Raw genomic sequence first — 22137 nt, 5'->3', positions numbered from 1 at the left:
GAAAGCCAGCTGGAGACCAAAGGCCCTCGGGGAAATTACTGCCAGATTGCTTGGAAAGAGGCAAAATTGGACTGCTTATTTGTCAGTGAAGGGTCTGTGTGGTGGACACAGCCGAAATTGAAAAGACAGGGAGAGAGATTAGGTAGCCTGTTGACTACACGAGTCTGTGCTACCTACTGGCGTCTTTAAACTTTGGTGATTACTCAGTAAGAAATATGTTTAAAAGCTGGGAAGTGCAATTATAATTTCAGATGACTTTTTTTTTCTACGTGACTTTAATGATGATGAAGCCCCATAACAGTCTAGTCTGTGCAGTGGGATAATTTCAACATACCAGAAAGCTAAGGGTCAATTCTTTGAATGGAACATTTTCTCACTGGTTCAATAAAAGGAAAGGTTGATCTGGGCTTTTTAATATGGTGTGTTATTCTGCTAGAAGCAGCCATCAGAAGAGCGGTACACTCTGGCCACAAAGGGATGGACATCAGCAGCAATGCTCAGGCAGATTTTGGTTTTTAATTCAATTCAATTTTATTTATATAGCGCCAAATCACAACAAAAGTTGACTCAAGGCGCTTCAAAATGATGATAAATGATGCTCGGCTGGAACCAAGTGCACACAGTGGACCAGTGTGCAGGGAAACATCCCTCACACCATTACCCCCCCACCACCACCAGCAGCAGCCTTAAACATTGATGCATGTCAGTATGGATTTGTATTTTCATGTTGTTTAAACCTAATTCTGACCCTTCCATCTGAGTTTGCAAAATTTGAGATTCATCAGAGCAAGCAAGTCTTCTGTTGTCCAATTCTGGTGAGCAACCTATAGCTTCAAGTTTCCTGTTCTTAACTGACAGAAGTGGCACTCAGTGTGGTGCACATGTTCTGTGTTCAGAGATGCTCTTCTGCATACGTTGGTTGCAACACTGTATGCGGAGGAGCTACTTATGGCTTTCTATCAGCTCAAAACAGTCTAGATATTCTCTCTGACATCTGGCCTCAACAAGGCATTCTCACCCAGGGAACAGCTGGATACTATCTCAGAGTTTTGAAACCTGCAAAATGCACTTGTGATATTGTATAGATGCATGCCTTTACACTATAAAATAGATGATTCAGTAAATACCACATCTATTTGTGACCATGCACTCTGTGTCTTACTTTAGTAAAACCCTGTGTGATATGGGCTGCTGGTGGGTTCTAGTTTCAGTTTCATAGCCGTGCAAGCCGCATGGTCACATCACAGTAACTCAGATCTTGGCTGAGCACAGAGAAGCTTTCCACCTTGCAGAAGAGCAACAGTGAGCCAAACTGTGCTTGTAAATCATTGTGCACAGCGAGGTTCAAATGTGCAGATTTCTGAGTGAAAAGGTATTTAGACTACAGCGCACTATCTCCAATAACAACCCTTTATATCTTTATAATCAGAATTTAAGTTGTTATCAGTGTTTAGGGAAACTGTTTCTTTTAGAGAGCTCACTAGATGTCGCTGTTATCCCACCCCTCTCGCGCAAAGTGACCACACTGATCACTGCGAGCGGTGCCAAAAATTATGGCATCAAACAATATAAGAATTTTCTAAGAAAGCGCGAGGGTTTGAATGTGACCCTGGCAAATATAAGGTTCGGGCAGTGGTGCAGTTTGGCGTTTAGATGGCTTTTAGTCAGGTCTAGCTCACTGATAAAAACCGACCCATTAATAGACCATTATAGGACAAATTGGAGTCAAATCGCACAATCATAACCGCGACTCCACTGGGAGAATCACGGAAAGGTGCTGTCGGCTTGTTCTTGGAAGACTGGGTGTTTTTGAGCTGAATCACGGCAGAGGCGCGTCACCGTGGGGCGTGGTTAAGCGTAAGAGATAAACGCCGTGTCCACCGTTACGATGCAGTTAAGTTACAGTTTGGCACGAGACGACACCGGAGCGAAGAGTCTGAGCAGCTAACCAGCGCGCGTAAAGGGATGGAGACGAATGAGATCTTTTTAATAACTGTCATAGCCTCTCACTACATTTGGAACTTCGTCTTCTTCGCGTGGATTTTAACAACAATAGAACCTTTAGAGCCGGACTGCTATAAAACGCATTGTTGAAGTTCTGATCCTGTTTGCGCCAGGACTCCCAAACGAGATTAGACGAAGAGAAGTCGTAATGAGTAGTTGTGCAAATGGTGCATTTTCTGACCAGAGAGCTGGTACGGAAAGCAGAATTTCATGCTCAAGCTACACGTCTACCTGCGCGTAAAGGACATGGACACAACGGCTCCAGTCACCGCTTCCTGAATCCCTGCGCTATGTTATAGTAAGTAAATGAAAAAGCTGTAGTTAGATTAGAAGCAGTGTGGCAGCTTAAAGCATTTATGCGAGCTTTTTTTCTTATTTTTACGCGCTGACAAATAGTGCAGCGTTCCAATAGCACAGGACCTGAAATTTGGCAGCCAAGCAGCCCACACCATTGACCGTGAAAGGCTTGGAAACAGTTCCAGTGCTGATCCCGATTTGAACTATAACTAAAACAAGTTAAAACAAGTAAAACAAAGTTGCATCTAAGTGGACGAGCGTGGCAGGAGGCGAACATGGCTTTGCCAGATAGTGGCATATCTGCAGAGGAGATACCCTTTCCAGAGATCATAGAGCTCAATGTCGGTGGGCAGGTGTACATAACCCGCTACTCTACACTCACAAGCGTGCCAGACTCTCTGCTGTGGGAGATGTTTACTCAAAAGTCAGCCAAAGGACTGGCCAGGGACACAAAGGGGCGCTTCTTTGTAGACCGTGATGGTTTCCTGTTTCGTTACATCCTGGACTACATGCGTGACCAGCAGCTGGTCCTTCCAGACCACTTCCCAGAGCGCGGTCGTTTGCAGAGAGAGGCTGAGTTCTTCAACCTGCCAGAGCTCGTCAGGCTTCTGGCACCCAAAATCAGCAAACAGAACTCCCTTGGTGATGAGGGATGTCCTAGTGACACAGAGGACTCCTCACCTGGGACTGACACCTCCCGTAACCTCGGCTCTCTGGGTGCTGCTGCTGCTGCCTGTGCCAGCCTGGTGCCCGGCGCCATGGATGGCAAACGTTCTGGGTTCATCACTATTGGCTACCGAGGCTCCTACACCTTGGGGCGCGACAGCCACACGGATGCCAAATTTCGCCGAGTGGCACGGATCATGGTGTGTGGGAAGACCTCCCTGGCTAAAGAGGTGTTTGGGGAAACGCTGAACGAGAGCCGGGACCCGGATCGCCCCCCTGAGCGCTATACATCCCGCTACTATCTCAAGTTCACCTTCCTGGAGCAGGCTTTTGACAAGCTGGCAGATGCAGGCTTTCACATGGTGGCCTGCAATTCCACAGGAACCTGTGCCTTTGCCCACGAGCAGACGGACGACAAGATCTGGACCAGCTACACTGAATATGTGTTCTACCGTGAGTGAGACTATCGGCTTTGTTTCCCCGGTCCCCTCACCCTGTATCCAAGAACCCCCCTCCCCCTCCAGCCTCCAGCCATCCTGTCTTTCTCTCTCTGATGGCTTCTGAACCAGTAGATGTACTGTAGATGTTGTGCCCTTCCATCTCTCTTTACAGCCTCCAGCTTTTATCCTGTGAACAGTACCTGGCCGCTGCTCTGACTCTTCATACCTTCTCTGCAGATCGAACCTGCAGCCTTCCCCTTCAACCCCGAATTCACCCTCCCCCCCCCCCCCATCATCAGGCCAAGCTTTTGCCCTTGCTTAAGCCGCCTCTCCATCTAGTTGTAGTCCCCAGCCCTGAACCACAGCAACCCCACAGCCTTTCCTGCAGAGACTGATACCTTCTATTCCCTTTTTGTACTCTCTATATAGTGCATATGCCTTGGTTAAAGCACAATACTGTATCCAAGAGCTAATTTTGTTGAATAAAAAACACCAGTGTGTCTATATGACTACTGAACCAGTCATAAGGGCATAAGGGAAAGGGCTTCAAAGAGTTGCCGTGATGTACAGTGCTATATTTTGCCTGCTTACTCAAGCAGATCGGACTGTCTCCTGCTCCTTTGAACTAAATTACCAAATAATTGGACATCTTATCAGCCTTGAGGGACGTGAGAAACCCCAACACATGCACACACATACACACACACACGCACACAAAGGAAGTGTAATCTAATTTCCTTTAGTTTTTATTAAATGTGTCCAGTACCATGTCCGTGTGGTTTGGGAACGTGCCATAGTTAATCTGTTCTACTGCTTTGGAGTGAATAGAAAAGAAAAGACTGCAGTGAAGTTATTTTTTCAGAAAAAGCAGATTGAAGTTGTGCGGAGGTCTCCCCCCCCAAAAAAAAAGAAAGAAAGAAAGAAAACGGGTTGTGTGGCAAATGTTGAAAAAATATTAAAGCTCAAATATCAAGAGATCTTAGAGACAGACAACGAGAGAGGGGGGAAAAGGTGTGTGTATTGACTGTGCAGTGGAGCTTTCAGTATTTTAATCACCCACACTGATAGGGCAGAGAAGATGGAAGGTGTTGCATCAATTACATCTTAAAGATAATTATTTTCCACAGCCGGTCACATGTCAGAATGGGCTTACACATTGCTTCCTGTTATTTGCGTAAGAAGAAATCAGCAGTCATCACAGCAGATCTTTGGATGTCCCGTAATCAACAATGTTATTCTTAATAACATGAAAAAGAGGTTTTTAATCTCAATGGGATCTTCCTGGTTAAATAAAGGTTAATAAATAATACTCAGTATTAGCTGAAGCGGCTGCGTATTTGACTATAGCTCACTCCTTCTGTACCAGTGAGAAAGGGTAGGATTTGCTGTAGCCAGCCAAAGCCCAGTGTTTTCTCACCACTGTAGCAATGGCAGCTTATAGCGAGCGTAACTCACAGCCGGCTCAAAAAGGAGCACAAGATCCAGATACAGCCTCAGGACGGGTCTGCACATCATATACCTCAGACTAACATAAACGTGGGACACTTAAATCCAACAAAGGATTCATCAGATTACAGGAAAATGCAGAAATGGCTCAAAATGAGGACAAATAAGAGGTTTCATTTAAAACTGTTCGGGGAACAGGCAGCGCAAGGCAAAGTTCACCCGTGCGGCAAGGTGTCGACTTTTTAGTGTGTCTGACAGTTGTAATAAATGTATTCTGAAATGTCTAGAAATTGCAATATTGTGTTTCAGTGTGATGAAGTGTTGTTGACATCCGAGTCAGTCTGTTAGACCCTGCTGCAGTGTGTCGCTGCAGGCATAGACAACACTGATATTAAAAGTGTTCCACCAAACGCAAATTGATTTGTCAAATAAAATATGCTTTCTTTCTATCCTGCTTGTATTTCCATTCCTAACCCCCAAAAAGGGGGGTTATTTCTTTTTGTCTTTTTTCCTTTTGAATACCATGGAGCACAAAGTATGATGAAAATAGCACATTCCCATTACCGCAGTTTCACATTTTAATTTTCGGTGACAATGCAAGTCAATCACAAGTAAAGCCGTTCAAATTTTCATCTCAGCGTTTCCCATCAGAGGAAATGTCCTTGGACACAAACTCTCCTCCGTATGAAATTTTCAGCCCTCAGGCACCATGTCCTCCATCCTTCCATCTGCTTTTCCACTTTTTTTTTTTACCCTCTTTTTTTCTCTTCAGCCTGGACTTGCGTGAAGCATTTGACCAAAAAATCTGAGCCAGGATAGAAACGAGGACATGCACAGATAACAGGCCTTGTCCAAGCAGATTAGAAAACCCTTATTTTGTTGCCAATAATTGACCAAATTTCTGTGTGCAGTCAAAATCTTAAAGATTGAATCTAAATTTCAGGACTCCGTAGTATTTACAACCTCCCGCAGAGCAACAGTTTATCCATTTCTGAGAGACTAGAAATCATTTTTGTGTGTCATCAATAAAAAACAACAGCAAAATACAATATAAGTACAAAGTATTTTCATTGAGGGCAAAGGTGTCATAATTTACACTCGAACAACAACCAGACTTAAGGGTTATGTATGTGAGGCAGTCACGTGTCTTTTTATAAACTCTGTCTCAGAAGTTCTCTACCGAGCGATTATCTCATGCTAATTATCTTAGTATAAGACCTCTAAACCTGATCTCACTCTGGCCTTGATAAAAGCATAGCTAATGAGCTTCACAAAACTTTGTGAAAAATTTATGTTGCTCTCTAATTCAGGGAGAAAAAAAATGATCCCCCCCGCCCGCTCTGGAATGCATGACAAATCCTCAGAGACCAGGACAATACTGTGCCTGCAGTGTCTCTCCAGCCCAAATAAACACAGTCACAGGCAGCATTCCTCTGTCGCTGTCCTCCGGCGGACTACAGCAACACGGGAGTGCCAAGGTCAGTCATTAGCGCAAACATGGAGAAACATGCCTTCGTGTGAAATTTCAGGCACTGGCCTCCTTAACCTCTCCTCCTCTCGTCAGCGCAAATTCCTTGAGATTCAACAGCAGCAGCGAGATGCGTGGAAACGTTGACATTCAGACGCTGACATTCAGAGCATCCACAGACCAGACGAAATGTGCGCGCTGAAATTCAGTGGTGTTTTTTTTCTTTTTTTTTAAAATGTGTCTTGTGAAACACGTGGTTGAAAAGTGTAGCATTGTCTGCTCGTGTGCTTGCAAAGGCAGCAGGTTCTCACTGTGTCGCCACAGTATGCCTATTCATATTCAGTGTCACAATAAAGATATTTTACCATGACCTTTTGCTTCTTCATGTTTTGGGGGGGGGAACGCAGCAGATTGCCAAATTTCAGCTTGTCACACAACAAATTATCAAATGAAATCAATCATTTGTTGTTGTTTCAAGCGCAGATTTTCACATTTATGAGGACTCATTTGTCACTAAAGTCGAAGGATTCGAGAATGAGTGCGAGACTGGCTTCTCTGCGTGCCTTCAGGCAGTGATTTGACCCAAGCTTTTGCTACTGTAGGCTGCTCTACATGACAACATGCTTTGGCCCTGTCTCTTTTCCCTCTCTGAGGATGATCCTTGTCTCGGAGCCAGCTGGGTCATTGCATTCTCTATTTGGAAAAAGAGGGGAAGAAGGCAGAAGAGAACAGGAACAGATGCACGTCAAAGGAAATGGGGATTGGAAAATGGGGCACAGAGAGATAGATATTTGGGAGACTGCGGGGGTATTTATTTGACAAGGATTCGGTGTTCCCATCTGATCTCTCTTCCTGTTATTTGGAGAAGGGGAGGACTGTGCTGTAAGATGCTCCTCTGCGGCCTGTCAGCTCCATCAGCACCCCCAAAGAGATTCAGTCACACTGCACCCAAGGGATACACTGCAGAATCAAGAGCACACTCAGTATAGTTGCTATCACTATCAATCTGTAGCATGAAACCAGCACAAATGGGGGGTTGTTGATCTTTACCATAAGGAAGAAACAGTATTTTTTATCATCTGTTTGTGATTCATGAACTTCACCATTAAGCTGACTAAACTTAGCCAAGATTCCTAGACTACATCTTTCTTTTTCGGGGAGAGACATATTGCATGTGTGAGAGTGACAAGACAAGGGTGAGTCAATTTCTCAGCACCTCAGATGTCTGAAAGCTGCTGTTCCTGTTCATTCTGAGCCTTCAGCTGCAGCCATGTGGCTGTACTTGTTTATGTCTCACTGCCTCGTCTGCTTTTGGATCTGTCTGCCAGGATAATTTGGCTCTTGTTGTTTTGTTCTGTTGCCTTTACGCTTGTGTGGTTTTTTTTTTTTTTTTTTTTGGTTTTTTTTTGGATGACAGGTTGGACAGGCCTCCGTTTCGGGTGCGTCAGTGCGACTGAGGTCCACTCCCTCTCACACAAACATGCTGAGCGTGCAGTTGGCATCTCTAAACGCACGCTCACACGGACACGCGCGCTCGCGGGGAGAGGGAAGTTGCAACGAGAAGATGTGCAACACAACTCCCGTGCTGGGATTTTGATTCTGGGCCGTGAGGTTTTAGATCTAATCGACTGCCTTGTTTTCACTCTTCTTTGAGAACAGTTTAAAATGCATTAGCAGGCAAATAAGGCATTTACCTCCCTCCTCCTCTCTTGATGGCAATTAAAACAAAGAGAAGAACATGCTCATATAGAACAACATCATTGCTGATAATTACCTTGGAGTAGCACTGACCAACCTGGGCGGGGGGTAGCAGCGGCCTGAGGTGCACCGCTGTGTTCTCCATCAAAATGTCTGTGTGTGTGTGTTCACCCCTTGTTTGCTATTGCTGCCATGCAAGCCAACATTTAGGGAGTACAGTAACACTGGCTTGGGACTTCTTGGTCTCATTGTGTGTGTGTTGGGCTATTTATAGTGAGTCAGGCACCGAGCCAGATGTGTACCTTATTCACTTGTATCGCTCTGTCCTCCAGCTTCTCCACATGCCTGGCTTCCCCTCATTCTCAGCTCCTACAGAGAGCAGCTGTCACAAAACATTTTCACCCCGAATGACAAGGGAAGGGGGGGAGACAGGAGGGACTTCATTGTGCTAGGACAGGAGATGGTCACGTCAGGGGGGAAGCCAGAGGGGGGAGTGACAACCTGGAATCACTACTGATTTACAGTGCTGTTATCTCATTACTCTCCCTGCATTGCCAGTTTGTTTTTCCCTTTGTCGGCGCAATTCTCCAACACGGAAATGATGGCTCTGTGCAGGCACTGAGCAAGAGCATGAGTGGAATGAAGAAGCACGATATAAGTTGTATAGTAAGTGAAAGTGTCAACGGGGAAATTGTAGGATAAGTGTAAGCAACAAAAAGGAAGAACTGAAGTGGCAAAGCTTGGCATATACAGTCCCACGGAGACTATAAATATGTGACGAGGCAGGAGCAATTTTAAAAGAAAAGAGGCACAATTAGGCCAAAATGGAGATGTAATAGATTGGATTGGGAAAGGCAGGGTGGAAGCTGCCTCAATCGGCATGTTAAAAGAAATGCAATGATTCTATTTTACGTAAAACTTGACAAATTAAAGGGAAGTACTTCTTGGCATTCATTCTCCAAGGGTCTGTAACTTCCCTGGAAAAAATCAACACAGTTAAATCAAAAGATATTCCCTCATTTTGTGTTTTGATGGCGCTGGTGGACAGTGCTAACACTTGGTACAAAATCTCCCGTAGGTGTTTAATTATTTTGAGCTCTGCTGACTGTGAAGCATATAATTCATATCATTTTCATTCTCATCAAAACAGTGAACCCGCATGCTCTATAGACGGGGGGAGTTGTCATTCTGGGAAAGAAGACTGCCATCATGATAGAAACTTTTAATGATAGGATAATAATGATCACGCAGAAAAACTTTGTACAGATTTGTAATGACACGTTCCTCTCGGGGGGCAAACCACACCAGTAAAATGTCTAGTTCAGCACAATAGAGCCACCAAATGCTTTCACTCCAGAGGCCATTGCGTCAGCTGTTTCCTTGATGTGTCACCAAGAGCCACGTTGGGTAACAACTGCCATTATCGTGTCCTGTGGTTTTTTTAATCAGGTACTAACAAAATGCTGATTTAACTCTAATTATTAGAGTTATTAATAATACTTATTAATGGCCCATTAATACTTATTAATGGGCCATTTTAACTCTAGTAGCCACTCCTGTACAGTTACACCTTGCTAGAAACCACTTTAAGCTGATGTGAGCTTTGGGAACCAGCCTGAACCATTGATATACAAGGCAGGACAGATCCATGCTTTCATGCCAATTACACCAAATTCCGAGACTCATCAAACCAGGCAATGTTTTTCCATGGTCCAATTTTGTTGAGCCTGTGCTTTAAGGCTGTGTTGTGCATTCAGCCATGCTCTTCTGCATACCTTAGTTATGACAAGTGGTTATGGTGTTGCTGCGCTTAACCTCAAAGCAGTCTGGCCAATCTTCTCTGGCATTTTCGCCCAGTGAAGTGCTGCTCGCTGGATATATCTCTTTAAAAGTCAACAGAGAGTAAAGAGCAATATAGAGCTGTATTATGTTTCTCTACTGATATCTCTAGAATTTGTTCTTATTCTGTAATAAATTCAGGTGTATTAACCCCACCCTTTATAAATACATTTATTATAAAGGCTATACGACAGTGTTTTTAAAGTTTTATATTGCATGTTGGTAATCGGGCTTAGTTTATCCATTTTGAGGAATAAAATGATCTATTCCAATGTTCCTATGCAAACAAATATCTCTCAACAATGAATTATTCAAATTTGTTGAATTTGATTTTCATGCCATCCATTAATGACAGAACTGGAAAAAACATGCGACTGAGTGTTTCTGTGTCTGTGCTGGTCTAAAGGAGCTCACAGTGTCTGTGAGTGCTGTCATTAGAATAGGATTCACCTTGGCCATCTGGAGACTTGGGCTCTAATCTGTCCCTCTAATTATCAGTAATCTGAACAGTCAGGATTGGTCTTAGTGCTGCAGCCCAGGATAGGGTTGGACTTTGCTGAAAGCAGGCAGGAGGAAAGAGGAAGCAGGTGGCACAGTAGCTGCAGGAGCCGAGGGGTGCCAGGATGGACTTTAGGGTGCTTAGGCAGGCTGGTTATGCCCTGTGGGAGCCAGGTAGCAGCTCAGGGTTTTGAAAGGAAAGCGAAGATAAAGAGGAGGTACTTGAGGCAGGTGAATCAGCAGACACTAAGACTGAATACGTGCAAGCATGCAGAAATAAGAAAAATGTTCTGGTCTTTTCTAAATGCAGTGAAACACCGTATCTGTTAGAAATTTAGCGCTTGTAAATTTGTTCCAAACTTTTCCCACTATTTCACCCTCTCTTTCCTCTGACCTTTACTCCCCTCTTTAAGTTTTCTTACATAGCAGCAACTCTCTGGTCTCCAGCTGTTTACATCAGGCATTTCCTCCACATTATGCAGATTGACAGATTTGTAATTGCTCTGAGACTTGTGAGCGCACTCCAGTGATTTTGACATAGGCAGCTCTGTTTATGCCCCAGCATGTAAAGTTGATGTGAAGAATAGAATATTACTATGTCTGATTACACCCCCGTATGTATTTGCTTGTCGTCAATCAGAGATAAAAAGGACAATGAAAGAGGCGACTGTAGGAGGCGACGCTCGCACTGTCATTAGGCACCATGCAGATCGTTTGACAAAACAGAGATGGAAATCTGAGCTGAATACGAGGTAATTAGATATGGAACATGCTGCAATTGGCAAAACTATGTAGCGTGCAGTTTCCTTTGAAACAGCAGGATACAGCCATATGTACATCTCCACAAAGGATAAAATGCTCCTCTCAGTCTGAGAGACATTACTATGCATTTGTGCAGCTCTGGCTCCTGCACATCATTGTGCCGTTTCCATGGAGATGATGATGTCCTCTTGTTTGCCAGTCTCTCCATCCTCAGGCCACGACACCTGTCAGCGGTCGCAGTGAATTTTAAAAAGTACCGGCAAGCTGATTGACCCGGTCGTGGCTGCTGATACGCAGCTTTGTTCTACACTCATCTACTGTTTTTAGGATTTCAATTAAATTTTTATTAATTGACCTTGTGTGAGTAGCAGATATATTTTGACGAAACATCCAAGCACAACAAAGCATTTAGGGACTTTAAAGCCAGTGCAATATGAAAGTTTTTCCTCTTTTTTTCAACAAACCAACATATCATAAACATTTGTAGGCTACTAACAGACGGTGTAAAAGATGGCTGCAGCCACTATGATGTCACCTGCTGTTAAAAAGCCTCATATTGAACATTGTCTCCATCACCATTTTGTTGTTATGAAACTAAACTTGATGAGGGTAAAACACTTCTCACTGTGAAACCAACGAAACTGCACATGTTCCAGGTTCAATATTGCAACTTGCTAATGACGTTGTTTGAGCATTCAGTTAGTGTTAGCCAAGAAGTTAGCTAATGCTTTTATAAATTATCACTAGCAAACCAACATTAGTAACCTAAATTTGGCCAGACTTGATAAAATATTTATCATATTGTATAAATTAATAAAGAAAACACTTGAAATGCTTACTATATCTTCTAGAAGATAGTTTCATATAAACATCGCAACGCTATGACATCACAACTATATTGACATGGACAGACATTATGATGATGCAGGAACAACATCAGCACAGGGATATCAGCTCTTATATAGAGTGTATATACATCTTTTTTAATTTGTAAAACAGACATAACGCTTTATTCAGCATGATCTCAATTTTTTTTCTATAAAAAGAGTAGTAGCCCCCTCCTGGCCATTAAAAAGAAAACACATTTGAGGCACACCAGCATTGGCTTAGTTTTTAGAAATGGAAACAAAGTCCATCTATCATGCTGTCTATGTACAGCATTAGCAGTCCCTTGAATATTTAACTTATAAAATTATTCAGTTCAGTGAACTTTTAGTAGCATGGAAATTTGAGGTTTAGCTTGCTAATGATTCCCTCTAGCCATTACTTCCCAGCTTTGTTATGGCAACATCTGTGCGCTTCAGCTTCAGGGCACAATTCTAGCAAAGACCTGACACGGGACCTGAGAGATCATCAGTTGATCCATCAACTGTTCATCAAAGCCTCATCAGAAATGGTCTCAGTGGCAGGGTGGCTGTCAAGAAGCCATTCTTAAAGAAGGAAAGCAGGGAGAAAAGGCTGAGCTATGCACACAGAACTATTGGCCTCCCCAGATCCCAGATTTCAGCCGCAAACATGAAGTCACACAGCAGTCTGTGAACATACTAAAGCCTTGACTTTAGTTTGATGGCGACCTTGGTGTGTTTGGAGTAAAAAGTGAACATTTCAACAAGGAAAGAATTAGCAATCATCAGCTATCGGAGAGCGTTATCAGCTAACATTAGCATGTTTGGTTAGCAAAATGTCAACAGAGCCTATATGGCACAGATACCAGTTAATCAGTTCTTACTAACATACTGATAAAAATCCCAGTATTTACCTCACCAAAGATGGAACATGGACTTCTTAGAACTGTTAACCACACAGTGAGCAATGCTATTTGTCTGATATTATTGCATTAAAATAGGCCAAAAGGCATTAACATAAACAGTAGCGGTGAAGCTAGCTAGCAACACAGCCACCTGTATCATCAGCTACCTGTCGCTCAAAGTGGCCACTAATATTAAAAATTACTACTAATTAAAAAGAATCACGTCTTCTCCTGTTGTTATAAAGTGGGTAAATTAGCCATACAGACTAAAAGCATTTTTTGCACCACGATGTAAACATATTTATTTCTGCTCAAAAGCTGGGCATTTTATTATGAGAATGATTTGTTCAAGTGGCCATTTGACATTTATCATTGCCTTTTTTAACCTCTTTATAATTACACAAGTCAAAGAAAATCCTTTATTTTTATTTCAATTGACTGTTAATATCAACCCAGCTTTATTTAAGGCCCTACAAGCTGTTTCATGGCTTTATTTAGTCTCCGTGTGGGAATAAATGGTGCGCTTTGATTTGACCAAAATGAAAGATCCAGGTGACAGCATTACAAACAGCAGAGGAGACGTTTTATAAGAGAGAGGTGATAAACCTCGGCAACAGTGACACATTAGAGTTGCTAATAGCAGTAATGATGGCAACGCAGGGATGTGACACACTGAACAGATGGGAAAGGCAAAAAAGGAGGTGGGGCGGGTGATGTGTGCGAAAAAGCTCTAGCTTTTGCATATATCCCTGGAGAAGTGGCCCGGGGAAAGGGTTGAGTGCACTCTCTTGCTGTTCTTCTCCATAAGGCTTAGTGGTGGAGGAGGAAAGCACGGAGCCCTTCCCCCAGTGGATTACTCCTCTGACACTACTAAGCCCCCATACTCCCACGTTCAGGAAGCCCACAAACACATGTATTCATCATGAAGACACTGAATGCACCAAATGCACAAGCACACACAGCGGAGAACATCTTTCTACCCCGTTCCCTCCTCCCCCTACATCCTTTCTTTCCCTCCGTCTTTAGCCGTCCTCCTTTTCATGCCCAGAATAACAACACACACAAACAAACGCATCTGCCCATACGCAAGCACACCTACACATGCACACACACATACGCTTATATATGCATGCCCAGGCACACACAGCTGACACTGACTTGCTCTTGCACACTAGCTTGAGCACTTTCTGTCACACACTCGCATTCAGGTATTCAGAAAGCCAAGGAGCTGGGAGAATATGCCGTGCCGCCTCCGTTTGACACAAGCAGCTTTTGCCGTTATGTAAGGCTGGTTAGCGTAATGATAAGCTCTGCTAAAGGAAACAGTGCAGGCCGTTGTGTGTCATGGTATGTCTGTGAGCATGTCTGTGTGTGTATATGTGTGTGTGTGTGAGCATGTGTGTGCTTGTTGCACTGAACATGTTTGAGAGTGCTTAACTGTTCATTTGCATTTTCATGCACTGTACCTGCATGCTTCACAGCCAGTGGAAACGTGAGTGATCACAGGAGTAGGTTTCATTGGTAAATGGAAGGAGACACATTAGTTGTGGGATCTCAGGGTCTTCCCCCAGGAAATTTTGAGCTCCACACACTTCGTTTCTTGCATTCTGATGGATTTTTTCACCCCTTTGCATTTTTTCTGCATCAGTTACTGGTAGACTTTTCTTGAATGGGAAATAGCAAAAGTCAGACCCCCAAGGTAACAGTCCAAGTATGCTTTTTTTTCTTATTTAATATGATCCATGTTGCATCAACACACACACTGAGATCTTGAAGTCATGTGATGGCTAACCATGTGACGTTAACTTGTATGTCATTTTGGACATGTGACAATTATGGTATGCACTGGAGCGAGGTACACACAAGAGAGAAGAGGAATGAAAGTCGATGAAAGCAAGAGAAAATACACGTGTGTGAATGAGAGGGAGACACATGGAAATATGAGTATGCAAGGAGCAGAGCTAGTGAAGGTGGAAGAATTTAAATGCCTTGGGTCAAACAAACACTCACCAGCTACTCTGCGAGTGGTAATTAAACTGTGCAAAGTGAGGCAGAAACCAGAAAAGGACACGTTTGCCTTTTTTCCTTCAAAATAAAATGGTTGCAGTGCTGAGGCAACCAATTTGAGACTTGCAAATGAATGGTCTCCATTTCCAAGCAACCAAAAGGAAGGTTTTGGTGCAACATCCTCCTTGGGACCATTTTCACCCTGTGAGAGCCAGCAACCTCCAGCTACCCTTCATGGAAAAGACATTTTTCCTCTCGTGACTGGTGGTTGTATCAAATCCAATCTGGTTGAAAACTCTTGAGCTGTGTGCACATTACGGCATGTCAGAACCCTATATCGACATTTGTGTTTGTGTTTGCCTGGATCATTGTGTTCTGAACTCCTAATACCTGTTCAAAAATTTTAAAGACCTCTTGCTGCAGAAGAAAAACATTTCCTGCTGAGTAGTATTGTAGCACAGTGTTTAGCTTGCTCCCATGTAATGTGAATGACGGGATAAATGTTTTGCTCATTCAAATGCTTCATACTGTTTAACGTCCAGCCTAAGAAAGAACATAATATTCAACAAAGTGGATCACATGACAAAACAGTTTGAGAATACATAACAAATATACAATATAGTGAGATTTAACATTACCTGTGGTCAAAATGTGAGATTAGTATAAAAGTGAAGACACATTTTTAAGCGCATTCACTTTAAGGTAGATGCAGGTGCTTTCTGTAATTTCACAAGCAAATCAGAGCGTGTGTGCCATCATGCATGCAGCAGAAATAAAAGGACAGGAAGAGGCTGATTGCTTGCTCAGTGGTTTCATTAAAAATAAATAAATAAAGAGAGGGAGAGAAATAGAAGCTGCATTTGAAAATGGTACATTGGTTTTCAAAGACCGTGAGGTACACAATGTGCACACACTCTAGTTTTTCCAAGAAGTGCCATAGCAGCAGCATCCTCAGTTCTCACACAGAGATGAGATGAAAAATCATCACGCTGTGAAAAAAAAAGCTTCTTAAGCTTTTGGTCAGGAGGTTTCACGCCATCCGTTCAGCGCCAGTATTTATCTTCACAGATAAACAGTCATGCAACCAAAGGTAATTTAAAACTGAAAAAAGCAGTGAAACTGCCCTCCACTCTCCTCATCTCTCACGCTGAGCTCCATTCTCTGCTAATTACTGCCTCCATAATGCTCCTACATGCTCTTGTGCCAGCGTGTGTTTACTTTTGTACTCTTGGAGACAAAAAACTGTAACGCTGAAGACTCAGGTGTTTGTTTCTGTGCCAGCCGCACACTACTGACACACTCTGATAAAGAAGAGGGAGTAAAAAAAAGAAAGAAAGAAAGACAGGTGAAATGTAATCAAATTTTTGTGGAAAGCTTCCCAGGTGGCTGAGACCTATATGCAAACAGAGCAGACATCTGAATGTAAATGCTTGTTATTCGTATACGTTTCATTTTTATGGGAACACTTGTCGGTGAATGGTAAATGAGAAAAGCAGTACAACTCTGAAGCCTGTAAATCGAATGCATTGCTGGATGCAGAGAGTGATTAGCTTAGCTTATTTTAGCATACAGACTAGAAAGAGGAAAACAGAAAAGCCTGACTGAGTCCAAAGATTGTTACGCCTACAGGCACCTTTAAAGCTCCCTAGTTAATCTGTGTTCAAGTCAAATCCAGTACTTATATATAGTGTACATTACTTACCTGGCAAACTCACCATGACTACAGGACTGTGGGCGGTCGTTATGCCCTCCTGTCTTTCAGGCAAGAACTAGTATTCTGGAATGCCCTCCCTATTGATTTTAAGCTAAGCTAATCAGCTGGATTTGTCTGTGTATTTACTGAACATATGTAGCCTATTGTATAGACACAGTAGCAATATTTTTATTTCACTATAAGCACGAAAAGATTTGAAATCAGCATAAATTTAGCTCATAAATATATATTTTTTTATTTTTTCTGCAGGGAGTTCATCAGATATTTCCAAGGCAATGACCTCTGACCCCCCAGCAGCGACTACCACTGAAGCAGTGACCTCTAAACCCACTGCCGCACCTACACTGTCAGCCACAGCAGAAACCAGCAGCAGTGGCCGAACCCAAAGCCTTCCTGAAACCAGCACCATCCCAACACTGGACCTCCAAAACCCGCTTCCTCCTCCCCTAACACCTCCCCCACCTCCTCCTCCTGCGCCAGACATCCCTGACCTTCCACTGCCATCACCCCCGGTCTTCCCCCTTCCTCTGCCTTCATCCAAACCTTCTTCATCATCCAGTCCTCCTTCTCCTCCATCGCCGCCTCCCGCTGACAGCCCCCAGCGTCCTACCACGCTCAAACTAAAGACGCTTCCACGTCCCAGCGTCAGGGAGAACGGCTGCCCCCCGCCTGGGCTGGATGAGGATGAGGATGAGAGGAAAATGCTGGAGGAGGATCTGAAGAAATGCATCGAGGACTTTAAAAAGATCCGCATGCCCAAAGTTTTTCCAGATCGCAAGAGGCACTGGCAAAGGGACTTGCTAAAGAAGTACAATGCATAGAGAGCTTTGCTGTGGCATCATAAGGAGCAAACCTGACAAGGACTTTAAAACAATGGCGAGGACATGCTGCTAGCGCTTTATATTTACATCGCTTTGATTCTGACTTTGTGAAGAGTGTCAGCAAAAAACCTCTAATGTAGCTTTTGCATGTCAACAGAAGTGAACTGCTAAAGTATAGTTCTCCAGCTGAGCTTGTCTAGCAGACATGCACTACATTTGATGTGTTTACCCAGCATAGAAAACATTCACGTCCAGATTGTGAGTCATACGTATGTTTTTCCCACACAAGGTTTTTTTTTCCTTTTGGAATAGAAAAAATATTTGGACTCATTTTCTTTTCACTCAGTCAAACAATATTAATTGGAGCTTTCTGCCCTTCTCCCTGTACCATGTCTGCTGATCAAGCAACTGGAAAATGTAAGCAAAGTTTGAAATTTTAGGCGTTTGACCTTAATGATGCAAAAATAAAAGACAGAAGTGAAATCTCTGGTGCTAATCATCTAAAACGCCTCACCTCATCAATATTAACTGTCTGACTTCAAAGCCCTTCTACAGTACTCCTTTCTGCCTCTGATTCAGAAGCGTTGCAATTTCGTTCTTTTTGTGATTACATTATCTTCCAGCCCGCACTTTTGGAACGAGGGGGGATCAGAAAGAGAAAGCGGTGTACCAGGAAGGAAAGTGGGTAATTACAGGCAGCCAGAATGTGGAATAATAATGACAGTAATGACTACATGAAGCAATGCACAGTACCATTTGTTCCTCTATCTGCTCCACATAAAATGCTCATCCAGCTGCACTAATGAATTACCAGGTGTGTGTGAGTGTAGTCCCATTATGGGCTAAATGATTTCCATAAAAATAAGGGGAAAGAATTTATTTTACATTTACTTTGTGTATTAATTCTGAACATCGTAGTATTCAACCATTTAACAAGCAGTAATATCATTCTGGAAAATGTGCGTACTTGCTTTCACTCTGACATGAGAAGGAGACTCTCCCGCAGTATGGAGCTTGGTGGTTAGCTTAGCTTAGCCTAGCAATTGGGAAACGGCTTGCTTTGAAAACCAGCCTGCCACCACCTCTGCAGCTCTTTTGTAACATGCTGCATTTAACATTTATACAAAAAAACAACTTAAATCTTAAACTTGGCTTTAAAGTGTACATTTGAACTCTAAAGAGTGCCTGCTTCTACTTTGTATGCCATAGTATGCTACTTTGTCAGTTTCTAGCTCCTGATTATTCACAGGCACTAAAAAAACGCAAGTACACACTGTGCAGTTCTAGGGTTTAATGTATGAGGATATGATAAAATATAATCTGGTCCTTGGGAGGTCTTAAAGTGATGTACATGCAGCTCAGATGAACAATAAAACATAACATATCACACTGCGTCATTATGTATTTAATAAAAATTAGGCCAAACTACAGAAGCAGTGTGTAAAAGAATAAGTACACCCTTAAAGCACCAGTATACCCTCAAATTGGTTGCTTTTGAACGCCACTGCATTATCACACAGCTACTTCTATTTATGCATTAAGGCGCAGGAATCATAGGTGCTGATATTGGAGGACATGAAGTCAAAAATATGTGTACATTTCTCAGCTTCTGTACTGGAATATCATTAAGATGGTGGCAAAAACTGGCACGATGGTACACCCGTGTCTTCAATTCAGCTGTGGCAGCGGCGGGGTTACGAAGAAGTGAACAGTTGGCCAAAGCGTTACAAATACATTGGTATGCGCCACAGGATGTGGCGTCAAACTAGGCGTGCGTCACACATTACAGGGGGGGAGCACGGCGAGCATGAAAACACCATTAGTGCTTCTATTGGAGTGTGAGTAGATCAGACTGTGCAACACTCAGAGAAACTGCAATAAAACATTTCACACTCTGAAATCCATCGCTTCTGCTGATCTAAAGTTGTGTGACAGTGGCAGCAGGATAAGTAGGGTATTCCTGATCACCTTCTCCCCAGTCAACTACCCGAGGAACTGTTCCCAGTTGGGCATACTTTGAAAACCTCCAAAAGCGAAACACCCAGGAGGAATCCAAACCAAACCTCTTTCCTGACCCCCAACGGAATAAATCTGATGTTAAATTAAATTAAGAACATTAAATACACCGACCCTTAAAACTGCTGGTGTGAAAGAGGCTTTCTGGAACTCATAATTATATGATGTCTGAGTTTCAAATTGTCGACACTTACACTATTTGTTACCGAAATACACACTAATAAGTTAATAAGTAATGTGTCTCGTGCCCAGCACAGTTTTACAGCTGTGGGGTGTTGAGCCACATAAAAAACCAAAAAACAAACCCTCCTTCTTCTTCTTAAAAGTTACTCACCATAATGACTCTTGCCTAATTACTTTTCTCCAACTGCAACTTAACACACAAAATGCTTTTGAATTTTTAAAACCTTTTTGATAAACTTTCCTCCATGTCTACGCCAGCATCCTGTTTCCAGTGATGCAAGAGAACATCAGACCTCTGTTTTGTTTTGCTTTGACAAAAACACCCATGTTTCATTTGCTTTCATGTTAAGCTTCTACCGAGCAATAAATATTACACAGAGCCTCGAGTATATATATATGTACACACAGTAGAGTTTTGACTTAATGAATGCAGCTTTGAGGATGTTTTTATGAGTAATTCTTTCCTTTTTGATCATTTTATTTCTCTGCCTGCCTCATTTGACCTGATGTAACCTGTTGCTTTTCCATTAGGCCCATAATGAGACCCGGTGGCTGTCTCTGGTTAGAAGTCCTAATGATGTTGCCTTATCCTAGCACTTTCCATCAGCACTTTGCCTCCAGCCTGATGCATTTTAGCTTGGGTTAATATTGCGGTTAAGGCTTTAATCCTTGAGTGTTGGTTGAGGGTGAAGTTAAACATGGTTAAGCAAACAGAATAGTTTTATCAGGCACTGGTACCTGCTAAGCAGCACTAGAGATATCCTCTGGCTCTTAGCAGAGGATTAGCAACAGATTAAGGTTTTCACAGTCCAAAAGAGTCGCCAAAGAGATAGCTCCTTTTAACAGCTACATAATGACAACAATTTATGCCATCCAGTCAGTCCTACCATATTTCACACCGGCATCAACACTCAGGACAGCTCCGACTGGCTGCTGATTGCTGAGAAATCCATAGTAAAGATTCCACATTGAAGCTCATTAGAGAGTATTGCCTCATCAGCTCCTTTTCTCCACTTTTCTAATCTTTCAACATAGGCTTGGATGGCGACAGTGTGTTGGCCAGTCTCCCGGGCTCAATGGAGTGTCACCATGAGCTTTGTGAGTCAGATCACATGCAGAGGACTGAAAAGATGAGCCTCTCTAATTTAAAATTCCATATTTACTGTCGCAGAAGTTGCACAGGCTGCTGTGTTTGAGTCATGTTAGACAAAATAGGCATCTTGCATCCAAAAACAAAGCTCTTGATTTGGATTTGGGTCTCTCCATAAGAAACTGATCACTTCCCAATTCTCTTTCACCCTTTGTCTTTTTCTTTTTTTTGGTATAACCTCCTGAAGCTGGCCCCTTGATTTATTACAGATGCACCAAGAGGATTTGATCTCTGAAGTCGAGAGGCTTAGCCCTCCAACAAAGGGAATACTTATCCTTTGAAATAAAGAGGTAAAGCAGTCTAGTGGGACCGGGACTGACAGAAAACATTCTTAGACAGAATATTTAACCATGTGAGATCAATCTCAGCAATTGTAGCTATACGGTGATGATAGCGGACCGGGAAATACCATCAAGTCTTTCTTTAAAGTCACTTCCTAAAGTTTTTACTGGATTGCAACTAGTGCGCACTGGATTCAGGATTTCTCTGGATTTCTCTAAGTGATATGCCATAATGAGTAATCAGAAAAAATGAGAGATCCATGAGGCGTTCTCAAAGGAACCAGTCATCTGTTTTCAGGTAATGTCCTGTAGACCCCAGCAGCCTCGAGCAACAACAGTGAGTGTCAGAGTGGGGAAAGCTGCCACTAACTTATCTGTTTCTCCCCTTTTTTTGCTGACACGCGGGGCGCCTTGCATTTGCATAAAAAGAGCACCTTGCAGATTTATTTCAAATGGCCAGCAATACATTAGCATCTCATTTCTTCTGGGCATGAGTTATCTTCAGTACAGTCAGCTCTCCTGACAATTAAAGCACAGCTGAAAGTGATCCTCGTGAAATACAATGTTGCAGTGAGAGCGGAGATACTTCAGCATCTCAGCAGTCAAGAAGAGCTTCACATTTTAAGATAGAAATATTTTGTGCAAGTAGTATGTGCTAATAAAATTAGGCTTTAGAGGAGATAAGAGAAGTGAGGCCTAATTATTATGCCTAAAATGGAAGCTGGCAGTCAAGCTGTCTAACACACTTGAAGGATAATTTCTGAAACATTCTGCAGTTTTTTTTCTTTATCGGGGTTTTGGAGTGACCCAAATCAGACTGCTTTGATGCAGTTATTCTAAGAGGCAATCGCTACTTTGGCATGAGTTGAAATCATTGAGTGCAAAGATCCTGAATGATTAAAAAAAAAGTCTTATCATTATACGATACTCCGAGTGCAAAACTCGATGTACTGCAGCTTAGTAAGGCACTTAATCAGGGTTGAATCAGAGTAGCTGACTCATGCCCTTGAATAACAGATCGGACTTTTTAGTCCGTCTGTTGATGCATGTGTGCTTGGGCAAGTTTGGGTGGGGGGGTTAATTTTATGGTTGCAAGT

The 22137-nt window shown here is 42.8% G+C and overlaps 1 protein-coding gene across 3 annotated transcripts; it reads left to right on the top strand.

The window, feature by feature from the left end:
* Positions 1 to 1588: 1588 nt before the first annotated feature.
* On the top strand, positions 1589 to 17880 carry kctd12b (potassium channel tetramerisation domain containing 12b). 3 transcript variants are annotated; one of them, XM_085476678.1, is made up of 2 exons: positions 1589 to 2302; positions 16839 to 17880. In XM_085476678.1, the coding sequence occupies exon 2, from the start codon at positions 16865 to 16867 to the stop codon at positions 17408 to 17410; it is 546 nt and encodes a 181-aa protein (XP_085332804.1). In that variant the 5' UTR covers positions 1589 to 2302; positions 16839 to 16864; the 3' UTR covers positions 17411 to 17880. The 3 variants fall into 3 exon arrangements, with proteins under 3 accessions (XP_085332804.1, XP_085332807.1, XP_085332801.1); XM_085476681.1 differs by having other exon boundaries at positions 1740 to 3420; XM_085476675.1 differs by lacking the exon at positions 1589 to 2302 and adding an exon at positions 11045 to 11108.
* Positions 17881 to 22137: the final 4257 nt, after the last annotated feature.

This window comes from Copadichromis virginalis, linkage group LG2, assembly GCF_057382275.1.
Source record: "Copadichromis virginalis isolate Kocher_CV1m ecotype Utaka linkage group LG2, C_Virginalis_male_GT1.1, whole genome shotgun sequence".
Taxonomy (NCBI): domain Eukaryota; kingdom Metazoa; phylum Chordata; class Actinopteri; order Cichliformes; family Cichlidae; genus Copadichromis; species Copadichromis virginalis.
Note: the sequence above shows the minus strand (reverse complement) of the source record. Positions and strands in the feature narration are given on the sequence as shown.

Bases quoted from the DNA above. Each gene is read 5' to 3' on its own strand.
- kctd12b (XM_085476681.1), top strand. From the start codon at position 2,577: ATGGCTTTGCCAGATAGTGGCATATCTGCAGAGGAGATACCCTTTCCA. The intron at 3,421-16,838 runs GTGAGTGAGACT...TTTTTTCTGCAG, and splicing joins CACTGAATATGTGTTCTACC to GGAGTTCATCAGATATTTCC.